The 23,536-nt window shown below is 48.9% G+C and overlaps 1 protein-coding gene across 1 annotated transcript in view; it reads left to right on the top strand.

The window, feature by feature from the left end:
* The first annotated feature begins 302 nt into the window (after positions 1-302).
* Positions 303-23,536, top strand: part of LOC135886431 (deleted in malignant brain tumors 1 protein-like) — a 71,130-nt gene continuing 47,896 nt past the window's right edge. The window contains exons 1-5 of the mRNA XM_065414191.1: positions 303-495; positions 2,471-2,785; positions 15,501-15,818; positions 15,898-16,212; positions 19,123-19,437. Of these exons, the coding sequence (XP_065270263.1) occupies positions 303-495; positions 2,471-2,785; positions 15,501-15,818; positions 15,898-16,212; positions 19,123-19,437 (1,456 nt within the window). The remainder of the gene's footprint in view (positions 496-2,470; positions 2,786-15,500; positions 15,819-15,897; positions 16,213-19,122; positions 19,438-23,536) is intronic.

Here is a 23,536-nt window from a genome sequence, read left to right as displayed (position 1 = left end):
TCACCATTTAGTGCACCCAAACTGCACGACTCCCCCTGGCGGCTCAGCTGGAGACTGCACTTACCCTCCCCTCACCCCTGAGATGGGAACTGCCGTCCATTGCCCAGCACTGCCTTCGCTCTCTCCTCCTGGTTCAGTTCCTCTGACAGACAAAGGTCTGGCTGGGAAATAGCTTCACAGCCACTGAGCTAATTCGTGCAGCATGGTTCCCACTCACACCCAGAACTTCTGTTACTGGTCAGGGGTGAGTTACAGACAGAGATACTGGAGACCTTCACTAGGGCCGCCCAGAGGGGGGGCAAATGGGGCAGTTTGCCCCAGGTTCCGGGCCCCGCAGGGGCCCCCATGAGATTGTCGGAGGCTCCCCCCCACCTCCGCCTCCGCCTTCCCCCATCCCCTGGCGCCTCAGCGCGCTGCGTCCAAAAGCGGCCCTGGACGGCGCTGCAGCAGCATGGCTCGGGGAGAGCCTGAGCTCCTCCCGCTCGGAGTGGCGTGGTAAGGGGGTGGGGCTGTGAGCTCCGGCAGGCCAAGCAGCAGAAGCTCCTGGACGCGGCTCGCTGAAGCTCTGGGAGAGGCGGCATGGTAAGCCCCTCTGAGCCGGGCACCGCGCGACCCCCAGCTCCGAGCCCAGCCCCTCTGAGTCAGGCACCCCCGACTCCATCCCCCCCAGCCCTGACCCCAGCTCCAAGCCCAGCCCCTCTGAGCCGGGCAACCCCCCGACCCCATCCCCCACAGCCCTGACCCCCAGCTCCGAGCCCAGCCCCTCTGAGCCGGGCAACTCCCGACCCCATCCCCCCACATCCCTGACCCCCATCTCTGAGCCCAGCCCCTCTGAACCGGACACCCCCCCGACCCATCCCCCCACATCCCTGACCCCCATCTCCGAGCCCAGCCCCTCTGAACCAGACACCCTCCGACCCAGAGCCCAGCTCCCCACCCAGCCCCGGGCCACAGTAGCACCACCCCCAGGCAGCGACAGCCCATTGGCACCAACCATCACCATCACTCAGCAACAGCCCATTATGTAATTGCAAATGTATACATACCACTAAAGCATTTAATGTTTTTAAATAATGTATTTAGTGTATTTTCAAATTATTACAAATTAATTTTTGAATGTATTTCACTGGTTGTTTTTTACATTTCCAAATACATGTTGCTATAGTATTGCAACTTTTTTTTATGGAAGGGGCCCCTGAAATTGCTTTGCCCCAGGCTCCCTGAATCCTCTGGGTGTCCTTGACCTTCACACTGACATCAACCATTGATATCAACTACAATGTCATCATAAACACACCAGGATTGATTTACCTCCGCTCCCTCCCATCCTCTGTTCCACACCCCTCTGCTCCTCACCCTCTTGATGCCCTGCTTCAGACCCCCTCCCTCCTTCCCCCACAAGTTCACCCTTCCCCACACCTCCCTCTTCCTTCCTCCCTTATAAGATCCCCTCTTCTCCCCATGCAGACCCCCCTTCTCTAAACCCCCTTCTCCTCCCCTCCCTCCTGCCCCCTGCTCAATAACCCCCTCTAGCCCCATGCTCCCTGCTCCCCTGTCCAGACCATCCTGTGCTCCATCTCCACTCCTCCCTCCTGCCCCAATTTTAGATCCCTGTCCCCTCCCCTCCCTTCTGACTCTCACTCCTGCCTCCCTGTTAACCTCCACTGCAGACACCCCTCCCCTCCACACTTCTCCCTCCTGCCCGCGCTTTCTGACCTCCTTGCCACCCCTACTCCAGACACACCTCCTTGCTCCTGCCCCTTCCTACCCCCATTCCAGCCCTCCTCCGCTCTGTCACTCCTGCCCCCTACTTCAGACTCTCTCCTTTCCCCACCCTCTTTTCTCCCCTGGCTCCAGAACCCCCTCCCTACCCCTCCCTCCGGCCGACTCATCATCTTTACCCCATTCCATTGAATCTGCCTCCTGTCTCCCCAGTGCCCTGCTCCCCTCACTCTCCCCATCCTCCTTTCACTGGGTCTCTGCTGCCCATCACAGTCCCTGGGTCCTCTCCAGCCCCCTCAGCCATACAGAGACAGCCATGTTCCCATTGGGCTTTAGTGGGAAGTGGCAGCCAGTTTTACTCCAGGCGGCCTCACTCCCACACACTGACAGACTGTAGGGAGATGGTGGCATCTCGCTGGCTTCAGCCCCAGTGACAGTAACAGGAGATGGCATCATCTGAAATAAGGGAAACCCTGAGAGTCGGCGCCTTTCATCGTGTTCTCATGGGACAGGTAAAAACACCCCAAATCGCCAGAGTGGGGATAAAATGGCGAGAGCTGCAGCACTGACAGCCCCGAGTGTGAGGCCCTGAGACGGGATCAGGTGGCACCATGAGGCAGCTCTGGGCATGTCCCATTCTCCTGGCTCTGGGCGCGGATCCCCTGCTGCCGGGCACGGACTCTGCTGTGATAACGCTGGGCAGGGGGCTCCCTGCTCGCTCTGACCTGTTCCGTGTCTCTCTTTGAAGGTGCTGATGAGCTGAAGCTGGTGGATGGAGGCAGCCCCTGTGCCGGGAGAGTGGAGGTTAAACACCAGGATCAGTGGGGGACGGTGTGTGATGACAACTGGGACATGACAGATGCTGGGGTTGTCTGTAAGCAGCTGGGATGTGGAGCTGCTGTCAGTGCCCCTCGCCGGGCTCATTTTGGAGCAGGATCTGGACCAATTTGGCTGGATGAAGTTGCCTGTGATGGTACCGAGTCTGCTCTCTGGAACTGTGAGAACGAGGGATGGGGTCAGAGTGACTGCAGTCATGGAGAGGATGCTGGAGTGACCTGTTCAGGTAAGAATCAGCCAGCTCAATCCTGAAAGGCAAATCCCCTGAGACAAAAGGGTTTGAACCCAGAGGGTGTTGTGTGCCTGTGACCCTAATGAGAAATGAACAAAAATCAGAGCAAGTCCTGTAATGATTGTAATTACTGAGCTGTAATTATTACTGTTCATGTCACTGGTCACTGAGGATCCCCCTGTGTGACTGTGAAGCGTTTTCATTATCTCATTTCCAGTTTTTTCAGTGCCACGTCTTTCCTTTCCCGTTCCCTCTGAATGTGTCTAAAAATGCATATAGGAGAGAAAATGGAAAAGGAAAATGTCACTTAGGCTCCTAAGTCACTGAGGCACTTTTGAAAACGTTAACCTCACTCTAAAATCCAGACCCAGACACCCAACCGCAGAGGTACAGCATCTGGGGCATTTGTGTAGCCCCTTTGCCACCCTCATAGGGTGACCAAGGAATGGGCAAATTCTCCCAGATTGGCCAGAATTAGATTTAGCAGAGAGCACTCCCCTGTCTGCTCTGTTACTTCTCACATTTTGGATCAACCAGTAATAGAAAATTTCAGTCTCTGCTACCCTGTAGATCTAGGGTAGAATAGAGAGCTCAGCCAAAAATATACCTCAACCCTACACAGCTCAGGAATATCATATTATGGAGTCATTTGTTGTGACTCAATAGTTAACATTACAGCTACAGACCCATTACACGTTTTATTTTTAACTTCTCTCTTTTTAACATTTAGTAGGAATAATATTGTCACTAATCCCCATCTTCCCTGTATAGAGGTGCAGGGCCAGCTCATAGGGCCAAACCCAGGGGTCCTTTCTCAGGCAGTCAGCTATTGACTGTAATGTGAGTTTGCTTTGTACAGACTGAATAGAAGCAGGATAAAGGACTCAGGATTGGGCCCATTCAGAATTATTCCAGAAATAACCAGCCAGCCATCTACAAAACAGCCCTGTGCACTAGACATCACTGAGAACAATCACATATTGTAACAGAGACGTTTCTGCACCAAGAGATTTTTGAGAGATGCTGTCCTGACAGAATACTAGAAAACTTTCCAAAAAGTGACAGTTGTCTTCTTATATGCAGTGTTGCTGTAGGCGTGTTAGTCCCAGGATATCAGTGACAAGGTGGGTGAGGTAATAGCTTTTATTTGACCCACTTCTGTGGGAGACAGAAAAGCTTTTGAACGTACAGAGAAGAGCTGTGTGTAAGCACAGAAGTTTGTCTCTTTCGCCAACAAGAGTGGGTCCAATAAAGATATTATCTCAGCCATCTTGTCCCTCTCAATTCCTTCTCGTCCAGCTTTCACTTTTCATTTCTGGCTGGATTAATACCAAACTTTGCCAAAACATTCTCCTCTGCCCAGATCTCTGCCTCAGTCATTGCACAGGCTGGACGGTGCCCCGGGAGTGAATCAGGGATGCACAGTGAAAGAGGCTGTTGTCTGTAGATCCACAGTCTAATTGGTTGCAGCAGCATCATCATCGTCTTCGGTGATTCCTCCATTCAAGGATGATCTCAACCACAGATTTACATATGGGTCCTGAGTATCGGGGGTAGCCGTGTTAGTCTGTATCCACAAAAACAGTATGGAGTCCGGTGGCACCTTAAAGACTAGCAGATTTATTTGGGCATAAGCTTTCATGGGTAAAAAAACCTATTTCTTCAGATGCATGGAGTGAAAATTACAGATGCAGGCATTATTATACTGACACATGAAGAGAAGGGAGTTACCTCACAAGTGGAGAACCAGTGTTGACAGGGCCACTTCAGTCAGGGTGGATGTGGTCCACTCCCAAAAATTGATGAGGAGGTGTGAATTCCAGGAGAGGCAAAACTGCTTTTGTAGTGAGCCAGCCACTCCCAGTCCCTATTCAAGCCCAAATTAATGGTGTTAAATTTGCAAATGAATTTTAGTTCTGCAGTTTCTCTTTGAAGTCTGTTTCTGAAGTTTTTTTTGTTGAAGCATGACTACTTTTAAATCTGTTATAGAATGTCTAGGAAGATTGAAGTGTTTTCCTACTGGCTTTTGTATGTTACCATTCCTGATGTCCGATTTGTGTCCCTTTATTCTTTTATGTAGAGACTGCCCGGTTTGGCTAATGAACATGGCAGAGGAGCATTACTAGCACATGCTGGCATATATAACATTAGTAGATGTGCAGGTGAATGAGTCCCTGATGGTGTGGCTGATGTGGTTGGGTCCTCTGTTGGTGTCACTAGAGTAGATATGGGGACAGACTAGGCAATGAGGTTTGTTACAGGGATTGCTTCCTGGGTTAGTGTTTCTGTGCTGTGGTGTGTAGTGCTGGTGAGTATTTGCTTCAGGTTGGGGGGCTATCTGTAAGCGAGGACTAGCCTGCCTCCCAAGGTCTGTGAGAGTGAGGGATCATTTTCCAGGATAGGTTGTAGATCGTTGATGATGTGCTGGGAGCTGTACGTGATGGCCAGTGGTGTTCCGTTATTTTCCTTGTTGGGCCTGTCTTGTAGTAGGTGACTTCTGGGTACCTGTCTCGCTCTGTCAATCTGTTTCCTCACTTCCCCAGGCGGGTATTGTAGTTTTAAGAATGCTTGATAAAGATCTTGTAGGTGTTTGTATCTGTCTGAGGGATTGGAGCAAATGTGGTTGTATCTTAGGGCTTGGCTATAAACAATGGATTGTGTGATGTCTCCTGGATGGAAGATGGAGGCATGTAGGTAAGTATAGCCGTCAGTAGGTTTTCGGTATAGGGTGGTGTTTATGTGACCATCACTTAGATGCACTGTAGTGTCCAGGAAGTGGATCTCTTGTGTGGACAGGTCCAGGCTGAGGTTGATGGTGGGGTGGAAATCGTTGAAGTCCAGGTGGATTTCTTCAAGGGCCTCCTTTCCGTGGGTCCATATGATGAAGATGTCATCAATGTAGTGCAAGTAGAGGCGGGGCACTAGGGGCCGAGAGCTGAGGAAGCGTTGTTCTAAGTCAGCCATATAGATGTTGGCATACTGTGGGGCCATGCGGGAAGCCATAGCAATGCCACTGACTTGAAAGTATAAGTTGTCCCCAAATCCGAAATGGTTGTCGGTGAGGACAAAGTCACAAAGCTCAGCCACCAGGTGTGCCATGGTCTCATCAGGGATACTGTTCTTGACAGTTTGAAGTCCATCCTCATGTGGAATATTGGTGTAAAGACCTTCTACATCTGCACCCTTTCCATTTTTTTTAAATATCCTTCTTAAAATGTGGACAGCACAGCTGGATGCAGTATCGGTCTCACCATGCTGTACACAGAGGTAAAATCACGTCCCTGGTCAGAAATTATCCTACAAAATAGAGCTTCATTGGAAAATGCTGGTTTGTTGAACTCAACATTTCCCATGAAAGTGAGTTGGGTGCAATGAACTTTCTCCAGACCACAGGCAGTGTTGTGGCAGAAACCTGCATGGTTAAGTGTCAGCTCGCTTTGGGGGGCTCCAGCCAGCCCTGCCATGCAGACTGTCTTGGGGCCAGGTACCCCAGTCTTCTCAGGTCAGCTGCTCTGGGATAGCTGCACCATGTAGACTGCCCCAGCACCAGAGACCCTGGTGTTCTATAATCTGCAGCTCCAGGGCAACCCTGCCATGGAGAAGGGAGTCCCAGCTTTAAACAGGGATCAGCTCCCAGCTCCACACCAGGGAATTTAGAAATCCTGGGATGGAATCCTGATACCCAGGATCTCTGGCTCTGAGGCAGCCCTGCATTGCAGACTGCTCCAGACCGGGGACCCCAGAGCTTTGAGACTCTCCGGCCACCTGGCTATTTGGGACACCAGCTGGCCCAGGAGTCTGGAAGCCCAGGGGTCCCCAGTCCAAGGCAGTCTGCATGGGGAGGTTGCCGAAGAGCCACAGACCCTGGGAACCCCAGCAGCAGCTGAGATAAATTGACATTTTTGTTTTTCTCTAAGCACTGGTGAAACTGACAAGAATGTCAGTGTCACTCAGCATCTGCTGGTGTCCCTGGGAGCAAATTTCATGTCGGACACACCATGTGTTGGTGTTTCCAGAACAAATGTTGAGAGGATTTCTGGTTCACAGGAAGTTTTGAAATAGCAAAGTTTCCTGTAAGCTGGAAATCCTACATTTCATCCAGTTCTTCTCACTGGTCCCCCGTTTAAACCTCCAAGGATCACCTCAGCCTTTTCACAGCATCACCCTGGGAGCTCTAGTTCAGTGGCTTGTCTACTATGACACCTGCGAAGACCATGGGAGATATCTGTATGTTTATGTATATTATGTGTACCTCTGTTTCTTTTATTGCTGTTTTACCATTTCCTACCAGGGTTGAAAGAGTAACTCCTGCTGGAGCTCCCCACATGTCCCAGCAAGGCAGAAAATGACTACAGAGACCCCAGTCACTGGTACTTAACTGACAATACAGGTGTCAAGGCCTTTCAACTTTTGCCTCTGACCAAGCCGGGCACAACCCCCCTAGCTTGGGAGAGGGGAGGGGCCCTTCACGTGGGCAAATTAAACAAAGAGCTTGGGAACTATGAAAAGGGGAGCCCTGATGAACAGAGAGGGAGAGGCAGGGTCTGCAGGGAAGGAGATTGAAACCCAGTCCCCAGAAGCAGGGGTACCTGGAATAGGTTGGGCCAGCCCAGGTTTTGAGGGAAATGCTGAGGATTAGGTAAAACATACTCTTGTTGGCCTTTAGTTGCTTTAATACTTTTCTCTCTGGTCACTGTGTTCCTATGGATACATAAATAATATCACTCTCCTGGGCCTGGTACTATTCAATATTTTCATTAATGATTTGGATGGTGGAGTAGAGAATAAACTCATAAAATGTGTGGATGACACAAACCTGGGAGGGGTCACAAGCTCTTTGGATGAGAGTATTAGAATTCATAATGACCTTGATACATTGGAGAATTGGTTTGAAATCAGTAAATTAAAATTCAGTAAAGACAAGTACAAAGTACTAGACTTCGGAAGGAAAAATCAAATGCAAAAAATCCAAAATGGGGAATAACTGACTAGGCAGCAGTACTGCAGAAAATATTCTGTGGTTATATTGGATCAATGCGTGAAATGGGTGATGCTGTTTTGAAAACAGGAAATGTCATTCTGGATTTAATTAACAGAATTGTCCTAAGTAAGACAGAGACAGAGGAGGTAATTGTCCTGCTGTGCTCAGCACTGGTGAGGCCTCAGCTGGAGCACTGTGTCCAGTTTTGGACTTTCTGTCTACGATGGGTAGGACAAGAAGTAATCCACTTAGATTGCAGCAAGGGAGAGTCAAGTCAGATATTAGGAAAAACTTTCTAACTCTAAGGATAGTTAAGTACTGGAAAAAGGTACCAAGGGAGGTTGTGGAATCCCCGTTGTGACATTGCACTCCATATGTTTCATGGAAATATGCTTATGAGTTTGAATATTATGTAACTGGAATATGCTTTATGCAAAAGTCTCCTGTAAGGTATCATAACAAAAGTTATAAACTACTGAATATATTCCTCCTATTTGTATAGAAATATGAAGTATAACTCTGAGGTCCTTTTCTAATTATGCAAAGTGTGGACCATTAATGGTGGTTTAGAATCTTGATGGCTCCTATTGACTAGGACAATTGGTTGTAGGTGGTTTATTTACCTGCAAGCCTTCCTGTGTACCTGTGGGCCAGCCTGTGGATAATGAAGAATGAGGTCTCAGAGGATGCGTGCCCATGTCACATGATACTGGAATTCATTGTAAATCTGGTACTTTTCTATTTAGAAGGAGGGATGGGGACCCAGAGAGACAAAAGATTCCCGCCTTGTACCAAAGCTATATAAAGGGGTGGAGCAGGACAAAGGGGGCTGCCAGTCATGAGAAAGCCCCTGGTTTTCACCTAAGATGTCTGCTGGAACTAACAAGGACTGTACCAGGGGAAAGGATTGGGCCCAAACTAGGGAGGAGTCTAGTCTGTGAAAGAAGCTTATTGGAACATCTTTGAGGGTGAGATTTTACCTGTAATCAGTTTCTTAATGTATTAGGCTTAGACTTGCGTGGTTTTGGTTTATTTTGCTGGGTGACTTACTTTCTTCTGTCTGTTATTAATTGAAACCCCTTAAATCCTACTTTTTATACTTAATAAAATCACTTTTGTTTATTAATGAACCCAGAGTAAGTGATAAATACCTGGGGGAGCAAACAGCTGTGCATATCTCTCTATCAGGGATATAGAGGGTGAACAATTCATGAGTTTACCCTCTATAAGCTTTATACAGTATAAAATGGATTTATTTGGGTTTGGATCCCATTGGGAAATGGGTGTCTGGGTGCCGGAGACAGGTGACCTGCTGAGCAGTTTTTGGTTAAAGTCTGCAGCTTTCGGGGTGTGGACAAGACCCGGGTCTGTGTTGCAGCAGACTAGCATGTCTGACTCAACAAGGCAGGGTTCTGGAGTTCCAAGCTGGCAGGGAAAACGGGCTCAGAGGTAATTTCAGATCATCAAGTGGCAGTCCCAAGGGGGACGGTCCCCTCTGTGACTGAGCCCGTCACACACGTCATTGGTGACTTTTAAGAACAAGTTAGACAAACATATAACTGGGATGGACTAGGTATACTTAAACCTGTCTTGGTGTGGGGGGATGGATTAGCTGACTTCATGAGGTTCCTTCCAGTCCTCCATTTCTATTTATTCCAAGATTTTATAAGCTATTCAGGCGTGCTGATTTTTTAAAAAAGTTTTTCCCTAGTAGATACTGTTTAACATCCTCCTTAGTTACCATGAATTGCAGAGTGGTTCACCCTCTTCACATAGTATGAATACACATCCTGCTTCTATCCAAAACCAGAAATGTTTATTGAACTATTCTGCCTTATTTGCATTATTATAAACTATTTTACCGTCTCCATTTATAATGGGTCTACACCTTTGTTAGGATTTGTTTGTTTGTTTGTCTTTGCTCCTAATATACTTTAAAAATTCTCATTATTGATCTTAACCCTGCCAACTATTGATTTTTCCCTGATAGCTTTAGCTTCCCTTATTGATTTTCTACATCTCATAACTTCTAATGTATATTGATTGCTATTTAATTCCCCTCTTTCCATTTGTTGTAAAAAAAAATAATAATAATTGCTGCCTGCACTGTCCCACTGCACCAGGACGGGCTTTTGGCCAAAGTTCTAGGGCAGTGGAACACCTAACTCCCTAAGGCTCCTTTGTAATTTTCATACTTCATTGGCTTGCTAGGACACATTGAGCTCCAGCTGGATGGAGGGGACAATGCCTGCTCAGGACGTGTGAAAGTAAGACGTGGAGACACCTGGGCTACAATCTGTGATGCACACTTTGATCTCAAAGCTGCCAGTGTTATCTGTAATGGACTACAGTGTGGAACAGCTCTATCTATCCCAGGAGGAGCTCACTTCGGAGAAGGACATGGACCAATCTGGCCTGAGGAATTCCAGTGTGTAGGGAATGAGTCACACCTCATCTACTGTCCCAGGGTATCACACGGGAGTCAGACGTGCTCACATGCAAATGATGCCAGTGCCATATGCTCACGTAAGAATTTGGCACAATGTCTCTAAAATCCCACTGTTGTGTATTCTAGTGCAGCAATAAAACGATCTCACTCTGTAGGGAGCTGGGATAATAGAGCTGCTTTCGGCTTCTAGTAAAACCTCAACAATCCAATATAATGGGGATGGGCTCAATCCCCTTGACTTTCCTTTTCTTTGTTATTTAATATAAAATAGCTCCAAGCTTCCCTCTTTAAACCCCTTCTCCCTTCTCCCCTGGGTACACAGGATTCCGGCTGGTGAACGGCAGCACAGCGTGCTCAGGGAGGGTGGAGATCCAGGTTCTTGGTGCCTGGGGAACCCTCTGTGACTCACGCTGGGATTTACCAGATGCCAACGTTCTCTGTCATCAGCTCGACTGCGGATTCGCTGAATCAGTCCCAGGAGAAGCGTATTTTGGGAAAGGAACCGGCTCTGTCTGGGCAGACACATTTCACTGCAAAGGGACTGAACCCCATTTGAGCCATTGCCCTGTTACTGCCCTGGGGGCCTCTCAGTGCTCACACAACAATGATGCCAGTGTGATTTGCTCAGGTAAGTGCAGGAGAGATGCTGGATTAATGACACCGGCCCCTCGGTGTGTGACACTGCTCCCAGAGCAGGGGAACCTCAGGACACAGCAAGGGGAGGGGGAGCTAGATCCTAAAGCACGTATAATACTAGTAAATGTATTAAAGATAAAATTTAAGTAAATAATATTATCACAAAAGAATAGTTGTGACCTGGGAAAGCCCTGGATTCTCCAGTAAAAACATCAGCAACCCTGTCCTTACGCAGGGCAGAGGAGCAGGGGCAGCACTTTGTCCTTCGGGTTACATAAATGTCACCAATTCATTGTCCCCAGCCTTCTCCAATGGTAATTAGAGGGGGAGCTGGTAGTGATTCCCAATATGGAGGTTGGTTCACACTTTCTATTATAAAATATTCTCGGCACCTTCTTGAGAAGCTCTCACACCTTCCTTGATTGCTGGGAGCTTTGCCTTCTCTAGTGCAGTGAGATGCCTTCCAGGTTTGGCTGAATTATAAACTGCTGAAAATCACCATTTCCCTTCTCCTGAGGGTATTTTTGGTAGCACACTACAGAGAAAGTAGTGCTTTCACTCACTTAGCTTTTTTTACTTTTTTCAGACCTTTCCAATTGAAAAAACTCTAAAAATCCCCTCCCCCCGGCTTTCTTACTTTCTTATACTTTTTTACCTTTTTCTAACTTTTTATAGTGGAAGAAAAGATTAGCAGGGGATTGGACTAATGACCGCATGAGGTCTCTTCTAATCATAATATTCTGATTGTATGAAAAAATAGAAAGGGGGAGGAAGTGGCAAACCTGTAAATCCAAAAACTGGAAAAGAAAATTGAATGTTTCATTTTCCAAATGTTGACATTAATCAACATTTTAGTTAGAGTCTAAACAAAAGTTCTCATTCAATTTCCACATGCCAATATCATGGATCTGTTTAAAAATTGAAATACTGCATTTGAAATACTTCACAGGAAAAATTTTGAGTTGTTGACCCGCTCTAATATTTACCTTTTATAAAAAAAATAAAATAAACAGCATTATTTAGTTCATTTAGTCAAAGACAAAGGCACAAGAATTAGAAAAAAACAGAATTAAGGTTACCTATATAATGTTAATTCAGTCCCCCACCCTCCCTTCTGCATATACATTATGATACAGTCTAATTGCATGCATATGTCCTATTATTCTTACCTACCCCCAGTATCAGAGTGCACCACAAACATTAATGAATTTGTCTTCATAACACCCCAGGAGATAGCAGACTCTTATGATGCCCATTTCAAAAGTGACTTAGGCACTTAGAAGCCCAAGAATAACATTTTCAAAAATGCCTATTTTCTCCAGTAATGTAGGAGCCCAAGAACCATGCCGACTTCTCCCTCTTGCTGCCTAAGTCACTTCTGAAAATAGCACTTAGGCTCCTACATCATTTAGCTGCTTTTGAAAATTTTACTTACAATGATTAAAGCCAAAATTCCAAACTCGCTATTTATTTGGGGTGATTGGGCAGCAACCTGAGACCCTCAGAGCCTGATACTCCAGAATACTCACCATTTCTGAAGAGTTTTATGTGTTCAAAGTTCTCTCCAGACATTAATAAACCCTCACCAAACTCCAGGGAAGCAGGTGGTAAGTGTTATTATTAGCTCCATTTTACAAATGGTGAAACTGAGAGAGAAAAGCAAAGTGACTTGCCCAAGGCCACCTAGTGACTCAGCAGCGGAGACAGGATAAAACAAAGTGTTTTGACTCACAGCCCTGTGCTCGTTCCACCTGACCCCACTGCCTGGCTTCAGAAAAGCTGAGCATCCACATTTTGTCTTGACCCTAGCAGCAGTTGTGAGTGCTCAGTACTTCTGCAAATCAGACCCCATAAAAATTGGCTTAAGAGACCTGCTCAGCATCACCTGTGAAGTCTGCAGCAGAGGCAGGAACAGAACTGAGCTCTAATGAGTGACGGTCACTGCTCTTAACAAGATCATCCTAGTTCTTCCTGCGCTCCCCTGCTTGTTCTCTTCAGGCCTTCCAGTTTCTAAAGTGAATGAGGCAGGGGTCATACAGGCAACAGCCTGATGCTGCACAACCCAGACTTATCCATCCTGGGCACTGAAAGTGGCCAGGGCCCTGCAGGATAATAATTCACTAGAAAACTTAATTTTAATGACCAGCCAATCTGGTTCCCTTCTGGCTAAATGGAGCCCGTCTCATGGGTCTATAGATCCGCAGAGTTTTAAGACCCAAAGAGGCCACTGTGATCATCTGCTTCTCCCCTCACCAAAGGGACCCTTCCTGCTTAATGAAGTTCCAGCTCCCCTCTCTGACCCATCTTCAAATCCATATACAGAGTCTCCATAGGGCTTCTTGACTGGCTGCAACTGGGGTCCTTACAGAGAAACCTACTTCAGAAGCCCTGGATTTCAACCTTCTTCCTAATAATGTACTGTAGCTTCCAGGACTGTCTCCCACAGAGCCCAGAGTCACTGGTGCCATTACACACCATAACTAAGCCTATAGGGCCCTGCCCAGCACTCACAACAGAGGTCTACTCTCCTCTTCACAGCTGATACCTTTGTACCTTGGGGGCAATTCACCTCACAATTCTCCTGCTTCTCACAGATGCTGCTACCTGCATTCCTAACTGAATTCCCTGCAGCCCTGCCCTGCCTCTCCTAACTACCTACCCAGCCCATACCCTGGTTCTCGGAGGGAACTCCTCAGCACATGAAGATGCTGATTTCTCCCTACAGTTGCTGGAAGGAGAATCCTTTCTAAGGAAAAACACATGGTCCCTTCTATACGAGTTTCATCTGCCATGATCCCATCTGGCTGTCCTGAGGGGCTGTGGTACCCAGTTATATCCAAAAGCCTCCTCGGAAAGCCCCAGATCTACTCTCTACCATCACATTACACTGGTGGCATAGCTAGGACAGGAAACTTGAGTGGGCCCCGGCTTTTGGGGGGGGCAATGATGGGAGGGGCAGAGGGAGGGGTGCCGGAGGAATCCAGTACCCTGGGAAGGGGTCAGGAGGCGGGGGCTCTTCTCCCTGCCCCCCTTCCAGCCAGCCCTTACTGCTGAGCAGGCACCCAAAGCTGAGGCTGCCCGGGGCACACAGGCTGCGGGACGTGCCTAGGGTAACCAGATAGCAAATGTGAAAAATTGGACAGGTGATGGGAGGTAATAGGCGCCTATATAAGAAAAAGCCCCAAATATCAGGACTGTCCCTCTAAAATTGGGACATCTGGTCACCTAGGTGCACCCTTTGGGCGAAGGGGGGTCCCGCTGGGGCTCGAGCTCCACCCACCCTTCCCAACCCTGGCTCGGTGTCCGTCAGCCCAGCCACATCCTTTTCCTGACGGCGCCGGGAGCAGCTGCCCTGCTAATGCTGGGGTCAGAGACCAGGGAAGCAGCGCACGGCGCAAGACTGATGAACACCGAGCCGGGGTTGGGAGTCCCAGCCGGTGGATTTGGGGGTCTCCGGCACTGATTTGGCTGGGTCTGGATGCTAACTGGGTGGGCCACAGCCCACCCATGGCTACATCCCTGCACCACACTAGCTGCACACAGGCATTCTCTTGGTCCAGTCTTAGGGCGAACTCCTGGCTCCATTGAAGTCAATGGAGGTTTTAGCATTGCCTTCAGTGGGGCCAGGATTTCACTCGTAGCCTTGAAATGTTGTTTGGCTACCAAGAGCCTTGAGCTGTTTGGATCCAGTGCACACACACTGCACCCGTCAGGTTGCCATACTAGTACATACTGTACCTGACACAGCCAGTGGGTGTGCCCTGCATTGACTCTGCTGCTTGTCTTCTACCATTGTCAGTCTCTCCTGGCTGCACCGTGTCTGAACCCAGTGAGTAATTCCTAACTTATCACCTTGCTGTAGGACTCACTGACTCTGTGACACATGCAAAAACTGAGATTCACATCCCAAGGACATCACAATATTCACCAACAGAGAACGTCCCCTTCCCCGCCCCACACACAACCTGCTTAGTGTGGTGTGAATTGATCAGCTGGAATCTCATGTTGGGCTCAGAGATGACACCACACTTCAGGGGACAGCTCCAGTCAGAACCACCAGTGCCAGGAACTATCTCACACTGGGAGCTCCTGCACTGGACCCAGGTGAACCAAGAAAGTTGCCACCTACTGAGCAAAGATCAGAGGGAACTAAGGGAATTTACCAACAATAACCTGTTCCTGACCACCATGAGCCCTGCTCTTCCATTGGCCAAACTCCCTCACGGCAAACTTGCCTAAATCATTCACGGCTCATCTGCTAAGTGCTTGTGCAGACACCATTCACTGGCTTCCTGGCATTTAAGCCTGGATAAAGTGACTACAAACCTCAGCAGCCATTCCACAAGCACACACAGAGACTATTTTCCCAATCAGGAACCTGCAGGAATTCTCTCGCTCACTCATTTACAGGGTCTGCTAGCAAGCCCTTCTGTCAAGCTCAGAGTTTTACAGTCCTTATAGCACCTTCCAGAAGAATAAGTATCTTCCGACAGAGCTTGTTCCCTTTAACACTGTGACACACTCTGATCACTGGCTTATACTTTCTTACTGAGAAACAGTCCATAATTTCATGTGCACTCTGTATTATTTCTAGTGTATAACAGGGCCTGTTTCAGTGTGTTTCCCATCTCTCCTGAGCCCAGGTCGCTCTGAATCACTCAGACTGCTGAATGGAGAGAGCCGGTGCGATGGGAGAGTCGAGATTTCCCTCCTTGGTGTGTGGAGCAGAGTGCTGGATGACCAGTGGGACATGAATGATGCCAGCGTGGTGTGCAGGCAGCTCCAGTGCGGAGTCGCTGAGAAAGCTTATACCCCACCTAAGTCTGAGCAAGGAATGGGCCCCGTGGGGCTGAGAAGGGTCCAGTGTGCAGGAAATGAGACTCATCTGACTCTCTGTGACAACTCCACATCTGAGACAGCCCAGGCAGGAATTGCTGAGGACGTTGGTGTCATTTGTTCAGGTGATTCATTTCCAAATATCACAAACATTTTCTGTTTAGTAGGAAAATTCATATTAACAGCTGGGATCTATCCCTGCAGGAAGCCGGCAAATCAGACTGGCGAATGGGGCAGGTCGCTGTGCCGGGAGAGTGGAGATTTATTACAATGGCAGCTGGGGGACAGTCTGTGATGATTCCTGGGATCTGTCAGACTCCAATGTTGTTTGCAAACAACTGGGATGTGGACATGCCATTAATGCAACTGTCTCTGCTCATTATGGGCAAGGATCCGGGCCGATCTGGCTGGATGACGTGAACTGCTCTGGGAATGAGTCCGATCTCTGGTCGTGTCCTTCCAGGGTCTTGGGCCAGCACAACTGCAGACTCAAAGAGGATGCGGGAGTTCTCTGCTCAGGTCTGTTCTGTGAATGCTTTTGTGAGGGATTTAATGAAGGGGGCAGATGTTTATGGAGATCGCTGTGAATGATACTCTACCTGACTGTTTCTGCCTCCCTTTCCCTTGTGTAACTACCTATCAAGGTCACCAATCATTAGAAAGTCCTCAGCTCCCACCCAGAGATACTGGAGATATTGCAAGATTTCCCTAATGTTAGAATGCTGCGTCTCAGGTATCTGAAGGAGACTGTATCATGGCAAACAGTGACTGAAAAGGATGTGGGGTCGTAGTGGAGAAATAACTGAACATGCGCTCCCAGTGCCATGTTGTGGCAAAACTGGCTAATGTAAACTTGGATGTATAAACAGGGAAGCAGTGAGTAGGAGTGGGGACTAAATTTTACTGTTGTATATGGCACTGGTGAGACAGATACTGGAATACTGTGTCCAGTTCTGATGTCCACAAAAATTGGATATGGAGCAGAGAAGAGCCACAAAACTGATCTGATGGCTTTAATAAAAGCCTTACGGTGAGAGATTTAAGATTCTGAATCTGTTCAGCTTAACAGAAAGATCAAGAGGTAACTTGATGATGGTGCATAATTACAGTCACAAGGAGAAAATACCACTTACTAAAGGCCTTTTTAATCTAATGGAGAAAGGCAGAATGACAATTGATGGCTGGAAGCTGAAACCAGACAAATTCACATCAGAAATAAGGCCCCATTTTTTAACAGGGAGGGTGATTAACCATTGGAAGAAACTACCAGGGAAATGGTGCATTCTGCATCTCTTGAAGTCTTCGTGTCTAGACTGGTGCCTTTCTGGAAGCTATGCTTACATCAAAATCAAGTTATTGGGCTCTATGCAGCTGTTTTACAGAAGGTCAGACTGTTTGATCTCATGATCCCCTGTCACGCTGTCTGGAGTGGCTCACAGCTCTGAGTGCCCACCTCTGGGCAGATTGTGAAAAACAGGGCAATACCCCAAACTTGTGGTGTGTTCTCTAATTAGATTTCACCAAGCCAGTAACAGATGTGAACTCCAGGATAACTATATTAAGCTTATCATGGAGTCACAGACAGTCCACTTAGACTCTCCAGTCTTTCTGGCCATGCAAACAAACTGGACTTAGTGATAATTAGTCACACCAAAAATCACACCGCATCCAGGTTGCTTCCAATCCCAAGAGACCAGTCACTTACCCCAGATCAGTTGGTACCCTGGATCTTACACCAAAGACAATGCCTGTAACCAATCCTGTAATAAACTATATACAGATTATTAACTAGTGTGATGGGGCAAGGCCAGATGGCTACAGTAAAGTAGTGAGGAACAGGTATGTTAGCCCCAGACTAAACAAATCCCTGGTACCATGGTAACCAAATGGCAGTTGCTCCAGGTTAATCAAGACACCTGGGGCCAATTAAGATCCTTCTAGAAGGCAGTGGAGATGGCTAGATTGATTGGGACACCTGAAGCCAATCAAGGACTGGCTGGAACTAGTTAAAAGCCTCCCAGTTAGTCAGTGAGGTGTGGGTGTCAGGAGCTATAGGAGGGAGCCATGCTGTTGGAGGAATGAAGCAGTACAAATCTATATCAGGTGCAAGGAAGGAGGCCCTGAGGTAATTGTGAAGAAGATATTGAGTGGGGGGCTGCTGTGGGGAAGTGGCCCAGGGAATTGTACACATCCTATTTCAAAAAAGTCAGCTTCCATAGCTGCTAATTTTAGGGACCCTGGGCTGGAGCCCGGAGTAGAGGGCGGGCCCGGGCTCCCCCCTCCCCTCCCTGATTAATCACTGATACTGGGAGACAACAGAGACTGTGCGAGGGAGGGTTGCTTCTCACCTCCCTTGCTGGCTTATGATGAAAATGTCTCAGTAGACTGTGACGGTTGCCTCTAGAGAGAGAAGGGCTATGTGGAGGGTCACAGTGAGCCTCTGAGGCTAGCAAAATCCGTCAGGAAACGCAGGACCCAGGGAGTCAAGGACAGAACTTTGTCACACTAGGAAAAAGAAATAAAAGGGTTATTGACAGATGAAAGCAAGCAAACATATACACACAAATGAGTTACCATTTACATCCTAGGAGTGAAAGAGTCGTAATGATCTGTCAATTCCAAATGTCCTTCAGCACTGATTCAAGGGTAATCCCTTGGGGTCTCTGGCTTCAGTTTGGTGTCTCTAGCCCTGTCATAGTTCAAACAGCCAAAAAGATGAAAAATCTTCACATCTCCTATTTTTATTTCCCTCTTCCACCCTTCAAAGTGATGGGATGGGGCCTTCTGCATGTACTGCTCCATGGGTGCCATAAGGCCATTAACCAATGCTTTATATTGTGATGATCTTTGATGGCCCATCTGATTTTGATAGTCGTTCGGGATGGATTGGGGTTGGTGACTCCCGTGCCTGAGTTCACAAGTTCAGAGCCAACATGTTCAGTTATAAAGCAAAACATACGTATGTTCTTGTAGCATGGACCACAGACCTTACCAGTGAGATTAATGCCTGCAGCAACTAACAACCATTTCACAGAGTCTAAACACGAAATACGTTCTTACAAGACTAATACCTGTTTTGAGCAAAACTAACACACAGGTGACCTGGCCTGGTCTCCTGCTACGAGACTGTCAGTTCTCAGCTGCAGCCTGGGCAAGAGCTGGACTTTATCCTGCCAATGTCACAATCCTTCCCGGCCTTTATCTATTACAATCTGTATGTAGCTGCTGGCAAATGGTGGCTTTCCAGAGATGCGCTCTGTATCTCTAAGGGGTGTAAAAGAATCTCTCATTCTTGGAGTGGTTCTCTAGCAGTTGCTCCTGCAGAATGATGCCCAGGATCGTTAGCCATCGCTGGGATTTCACTCTTCACTCCCCAGTTCATTTCAGAATCAGACGATTTAAATTCCCTTTTTGTGCATTTTCTTCTAGAATTCACAGATCTGAGGCTGGTGAGCGACAGTGACTGTGCAGGGCGGCTGGAGGTTTTCTACAATGGGACGTGGGGCAGTGTTTGCTCCAATCAGATGTCTGGAGTCACCCCAGCAATTGTCTGCAAACAACTGAACTGTGGGGATGGAGGGCAGATTGCAAGAGACTTTGCGTATGGAGCAGGTTCTGGTCCCACGTGGCTGGACCACGTTGCATGCAGTGAGCAGCACAGCTCCCTCTGGCAGTGCCCGTCAGAGCCCTGGGATCCAAAGTCATGTGATAACCGAGCAGAAGAGACCCATATTTCTTGCACTGGTAATTCTGAAACTACCTGCATGCGCGTGTGCAAACCCACATGTACACGATGTGTTCAATTAAATGAAGGGTTAGGATAGAACTTGTTGTTGTTCACATTTCAGTGTAGGCAGATTTAAATTCTCAACACAAGATACAAACATTTTTTCACAGTCTTTTATAGGTATAAGCATTTGTCTGATTAACAACAAAAATGGACGTTAATCAATTAATTATAAGAGAGACCGGTGTTACACAGGTGCGATAAGACAGCGAAGAAAAGCCTCTCCCTAGAGTCCGTTATGAGGCAGCTCTGTGGTTATTAATCCTTTTGGGATGAACAATCAGAGATGGGCCCAGGCTGTGCAGTTTGGGTCAAGACTGGAATCCCGCACAGGTCTGTGTCCATGTCGGCCTGTGTCTCAGTAACAGCTGAATAGCAAATTAACTAGGTATTAAATGACCTAGAGTTCATGTTTCAGTTCATACAGTGCTGAAATTAGGGGTTTAAAATACAGATACATTCTATTCCCACACCACACACACAAACCAGTGCATTCACCTCAGCTTTTTCTCTCCCTAGGAAAAAAAGCAAAACCACCTCAGACCCTGTTTGCCGAATGCCCGAACTCTCCAAGCTGCACAGGTATCTCTGCTTCTCTGTGTCTCATTCTTGGTCCCTAAGGACTTTCCCAGCTGTCCCAGTAACATGTGAGGTTTCTGCATTTCCAGACCAGGAGAAGTTACGTGTCGTGGGAGGAGAGGATGGATGCTCGGGGAGAGTGGAGGTTTGGTACCGTGGCTCCTGGGGAACAGTTTGTGATGACTCCTGGAACATGGCGGATGCTAATGTTGTGTGTAAACTACTGGGCTGTGGATCTGCTGTATCTGCCCCTTGTGAGGTTACATTTGGCGAGGGGACTGGTCCCATCTGGGTGGAGACATTGAATTGCAGAGGGACAGAGTCATCTCTCTGGAACTGTCCTGCCAATCCCTGGGGTGAGAGTAACTGTGGTCATAAGGAAGATGCTGCTGTGAATTGCTCAGGTGACTGGCCCTGGTTATCCAGAGGGGGGCTGATGGCTGACATCAGAGAGTCTTCAATCCAAAGACAATCACAGACCTCATGAAAGCCAATGGCAGGGTGAGAACTCTCTTTTAGGCTCAACAGATGGAGCAATAAAGATCTGTTATGTAGTTAAACAGCTACAGACAGTGAGGGCTACCGCCAAAGGTACTGGGCACATGGGCAGAGCTAAGCCAGGGGTTTCCCTTGTTGCCAATGCAGGGGCCAGGATACTGGCATCAGACTATGTCGGTTGGAGGGAGAAGTTAGGCGAAGGAGTTGTGACTGGGATCAGGGCCGGCTCTGGCTTTTTGGCCGCCCCAAGCAAACAAAAAACAAAAATCTGCGGCGCGGCCGGAGCCAGGGTGCATGGGGACTCCCTGCACTGCAGATGTGCCCCGGCTAGCAGGGGGAGGGAGAAGGAGCAGGGGGGAGAGAGAGAGAAGGGGGGCGGCCAGGGCTTCAGCGGGGCACTACCACGTGGCCCCTACGCCTGCCGAAAGGGCTCTACGCTGCTCCGGTCAGCTGGGAGGGAAGGACACGGGCTTGCTGCAGGGCACTCCCATCCTCCGCACCACCGCCCCCTACAGGGCGGCCAGAGCAGAACACCACCCAAAAAAAAAAAAAAAAAGCGACCGTGCTGCCCTAGTATTGGGCGGAATGCCGCCTCCTACAAGCTGCCGCCCCAAACACCAGCTTGCTCGGCTGGTGCCTGGAGCCGGCCCTGACTGGGATCCTGGAAGGGAGCAAAGAAACAAAGCCAGTTGGAGCTCACTGGAGGGGCAGGCTGGAGGATTTCTGAACAAAGAAACTGCTGGTGGTTGTTAGTTTCTACTGTGTGAAGGGAAACAGATCTGTGTGTGTGCATTGAGCTGGAGCAGCGTTACAGCCCTGGGTCCTGCCCAAGTGAATGTCGCTAAATTAACTTGATTGGGGAAAAAAGCCCCTTTTTTCCTAGTGCAGACCAGGCCCAAGGGGTTTCCTTTGGGACTGGATTGAACAGAGCGGCACCTGAATAACCTTCCCTGTGGATTGCAGCAAAAGAAGTATTTAGTATTTGCTCGGCATTGAAGGAGCAGGATGGTCTGGCCACGTACTGGTGTGAACTGCACTGTTCTCTGAGCTCCATGAAGGCTCCATAAACATGGTGTCCCCAGCTCAGCCATCCACCGCTGCAACTAGCCTGTTCCCAGGGTCACAGTGGCACTCGACATGTAGCTGTAAGTCATGGGCTTTATAATGATGCCCGTACTTGGTCCCAGTCACAGGGACAGTCCTGGCTCTTCAAACCCTGTCCTGGGGACCAGTTCTTCCAGCCACTATCCCAGTGACCTGTCCTCACATTCTGTGTTAACTGCCTGTCTCCCAGCAGCCAGCTTTGCCTCTCCACAACCCCCAGAGATGCAAACAGCTCTAGAGACAACTGGGGGCAGGGGGTGGAACTCAGAGCTGATACTGGGGGAAAAGTCAATGGCAGGGAGTGGGGGGAGGGTCTGGTGCTCATCTGGGGAAGGAGCAGCCTGTGTATGCAGGGCAGAGAGGCCAGGTAGAAAGGGGAGCAGAGAAGGGAGGAAGAGCCCTGGGGAGGTGGGCGGGAAGAGTCCACCGGGGGGCTGGAACAATTTTTATAGTGGGGGCGCTGAGAGCATTTAGCCAAACTGTAAACCCTGTATATGATGGAAACCACTTCAAGCCAAGGGGTGCGGCAGCACCCCCAGCACCCATAGTTCCAGCACCTATGGAGACCAGTGGAAGAGAGAAATGTGTAGGTAGCTACTTTCCTTTTAAGCATCATTTTCCTTTTCTGAGTGTTGGGGCCTGTGGCGCTCGTGTCCGTGTGGCTGCACCAATTTCAGTCCAAGAGAGGCCATTGCGGTTTAGCTCAGTCCTGTGACCAGTCCATTTAGCTGAATCCCCATGAGCTGCTCTTGGCCTGAAATCGCAGGGCCCAGCCCACACGGGGAAGGCACCTGTCTCACTGGGGCAGGTGGGGATAGGAAGCTCCGGTGGGGAGCAGTATTGCCCAAGGGCCACAGATCAAAAAACATGAGACTATAAAAACCATCTGGTCTTGTTTCTCAGTCTATCTTTGAACTGTTCAACTCCCCTCTACTCCTCTGCCAGAGTGGGGGTGAGAATCGCAGGCTGAAAAGTCACCATTTAATGCACCCAAACTGCACTTACCCTCCCCTCACCCCTGAGATGGGAACTGCCGTCCATTGCCCAGCACTGCCTTCGTTCTCCCCTCCTGGTTCAGTTCTTCTAATGGACGAAGAACTGGCTGGGATATAGTCTGAGACCCACTGAGCTAATTCATGCAGCATGGTTCACACTCACACTCAGAACTTCTGTTACTGTTCAGGGGTGAGTTACAGATATTGGAGACCTTCGCACTGACATCAACCGTTCACATCAGCTATAATGTCACTGTAACTTGACCGGATTGATTTAGCCATTTGCAAATAGCAACACTTCCCTGGCTCACCCCACCCCACCCTGCAACTTCTCTACCTGAGACTGTGAAGCACACCCCACAATCTAGAGGCCCCTCCCCTCCCCACCCTCCTTCCTGCCCCCCATATTGCAGACTCCATTCCCTCCCCACTACGACCTCATGCACCTGTGCTCCAGACCCCCACCTCCCTGTCCCTCCACGCTCCTCGCCTCCCTCCTGCCTGCCTCCTTCTCCAGTCCCCTTTGCTCCTTCCCAGCTCTCCCTCCTCCCCCCAATCTACACCCTCCTCCCTTCCCCTGCCCCTCCCCTGCCTCCTGACCCCCACAGTAGACCTCTCCTCTCCCTTCCTGCAGAGCCACCTTCCCTCCCCTCCCCATCCCTTCCTCATGCCCCTGCTCCAGATGCCCATCCTACTCTTCCCACTCCTCATTCCTCCCCACACACCACCTGCACCCCATTTCCTTGTAACCCCTGAATCTTCCTCCTGCCCCCCAGGACCCTGCTCCCCTCACTCCCCCCTCCTCCTTGCACAGGATCTCTGTGGCCCCTCACAGACCCTGGGTCTTGTCCAGCCCCTGAGCTATATAGGAGCAGCCTCA

Source organism: Emys orbicularis, chromosome 1, assembly GCF_028017835.1.
Source record: "Emys orbicularis isolate rEmyOrb1 chromosome 1, rEmyOrb1.hap1, whole genome shotgun sequence".
Classification (NCBI taxonomy): domain Eukaryota; kingdom Metazoa; phylum Chordata; order Testudines; family Emydidae; genus Emys; species Emys orbicularis.
The sequence above is the reverse complement of the archived record's forward strand: the minus strand, read 5'-3'. Positions and strand labels throughout refer to the sequence as shown.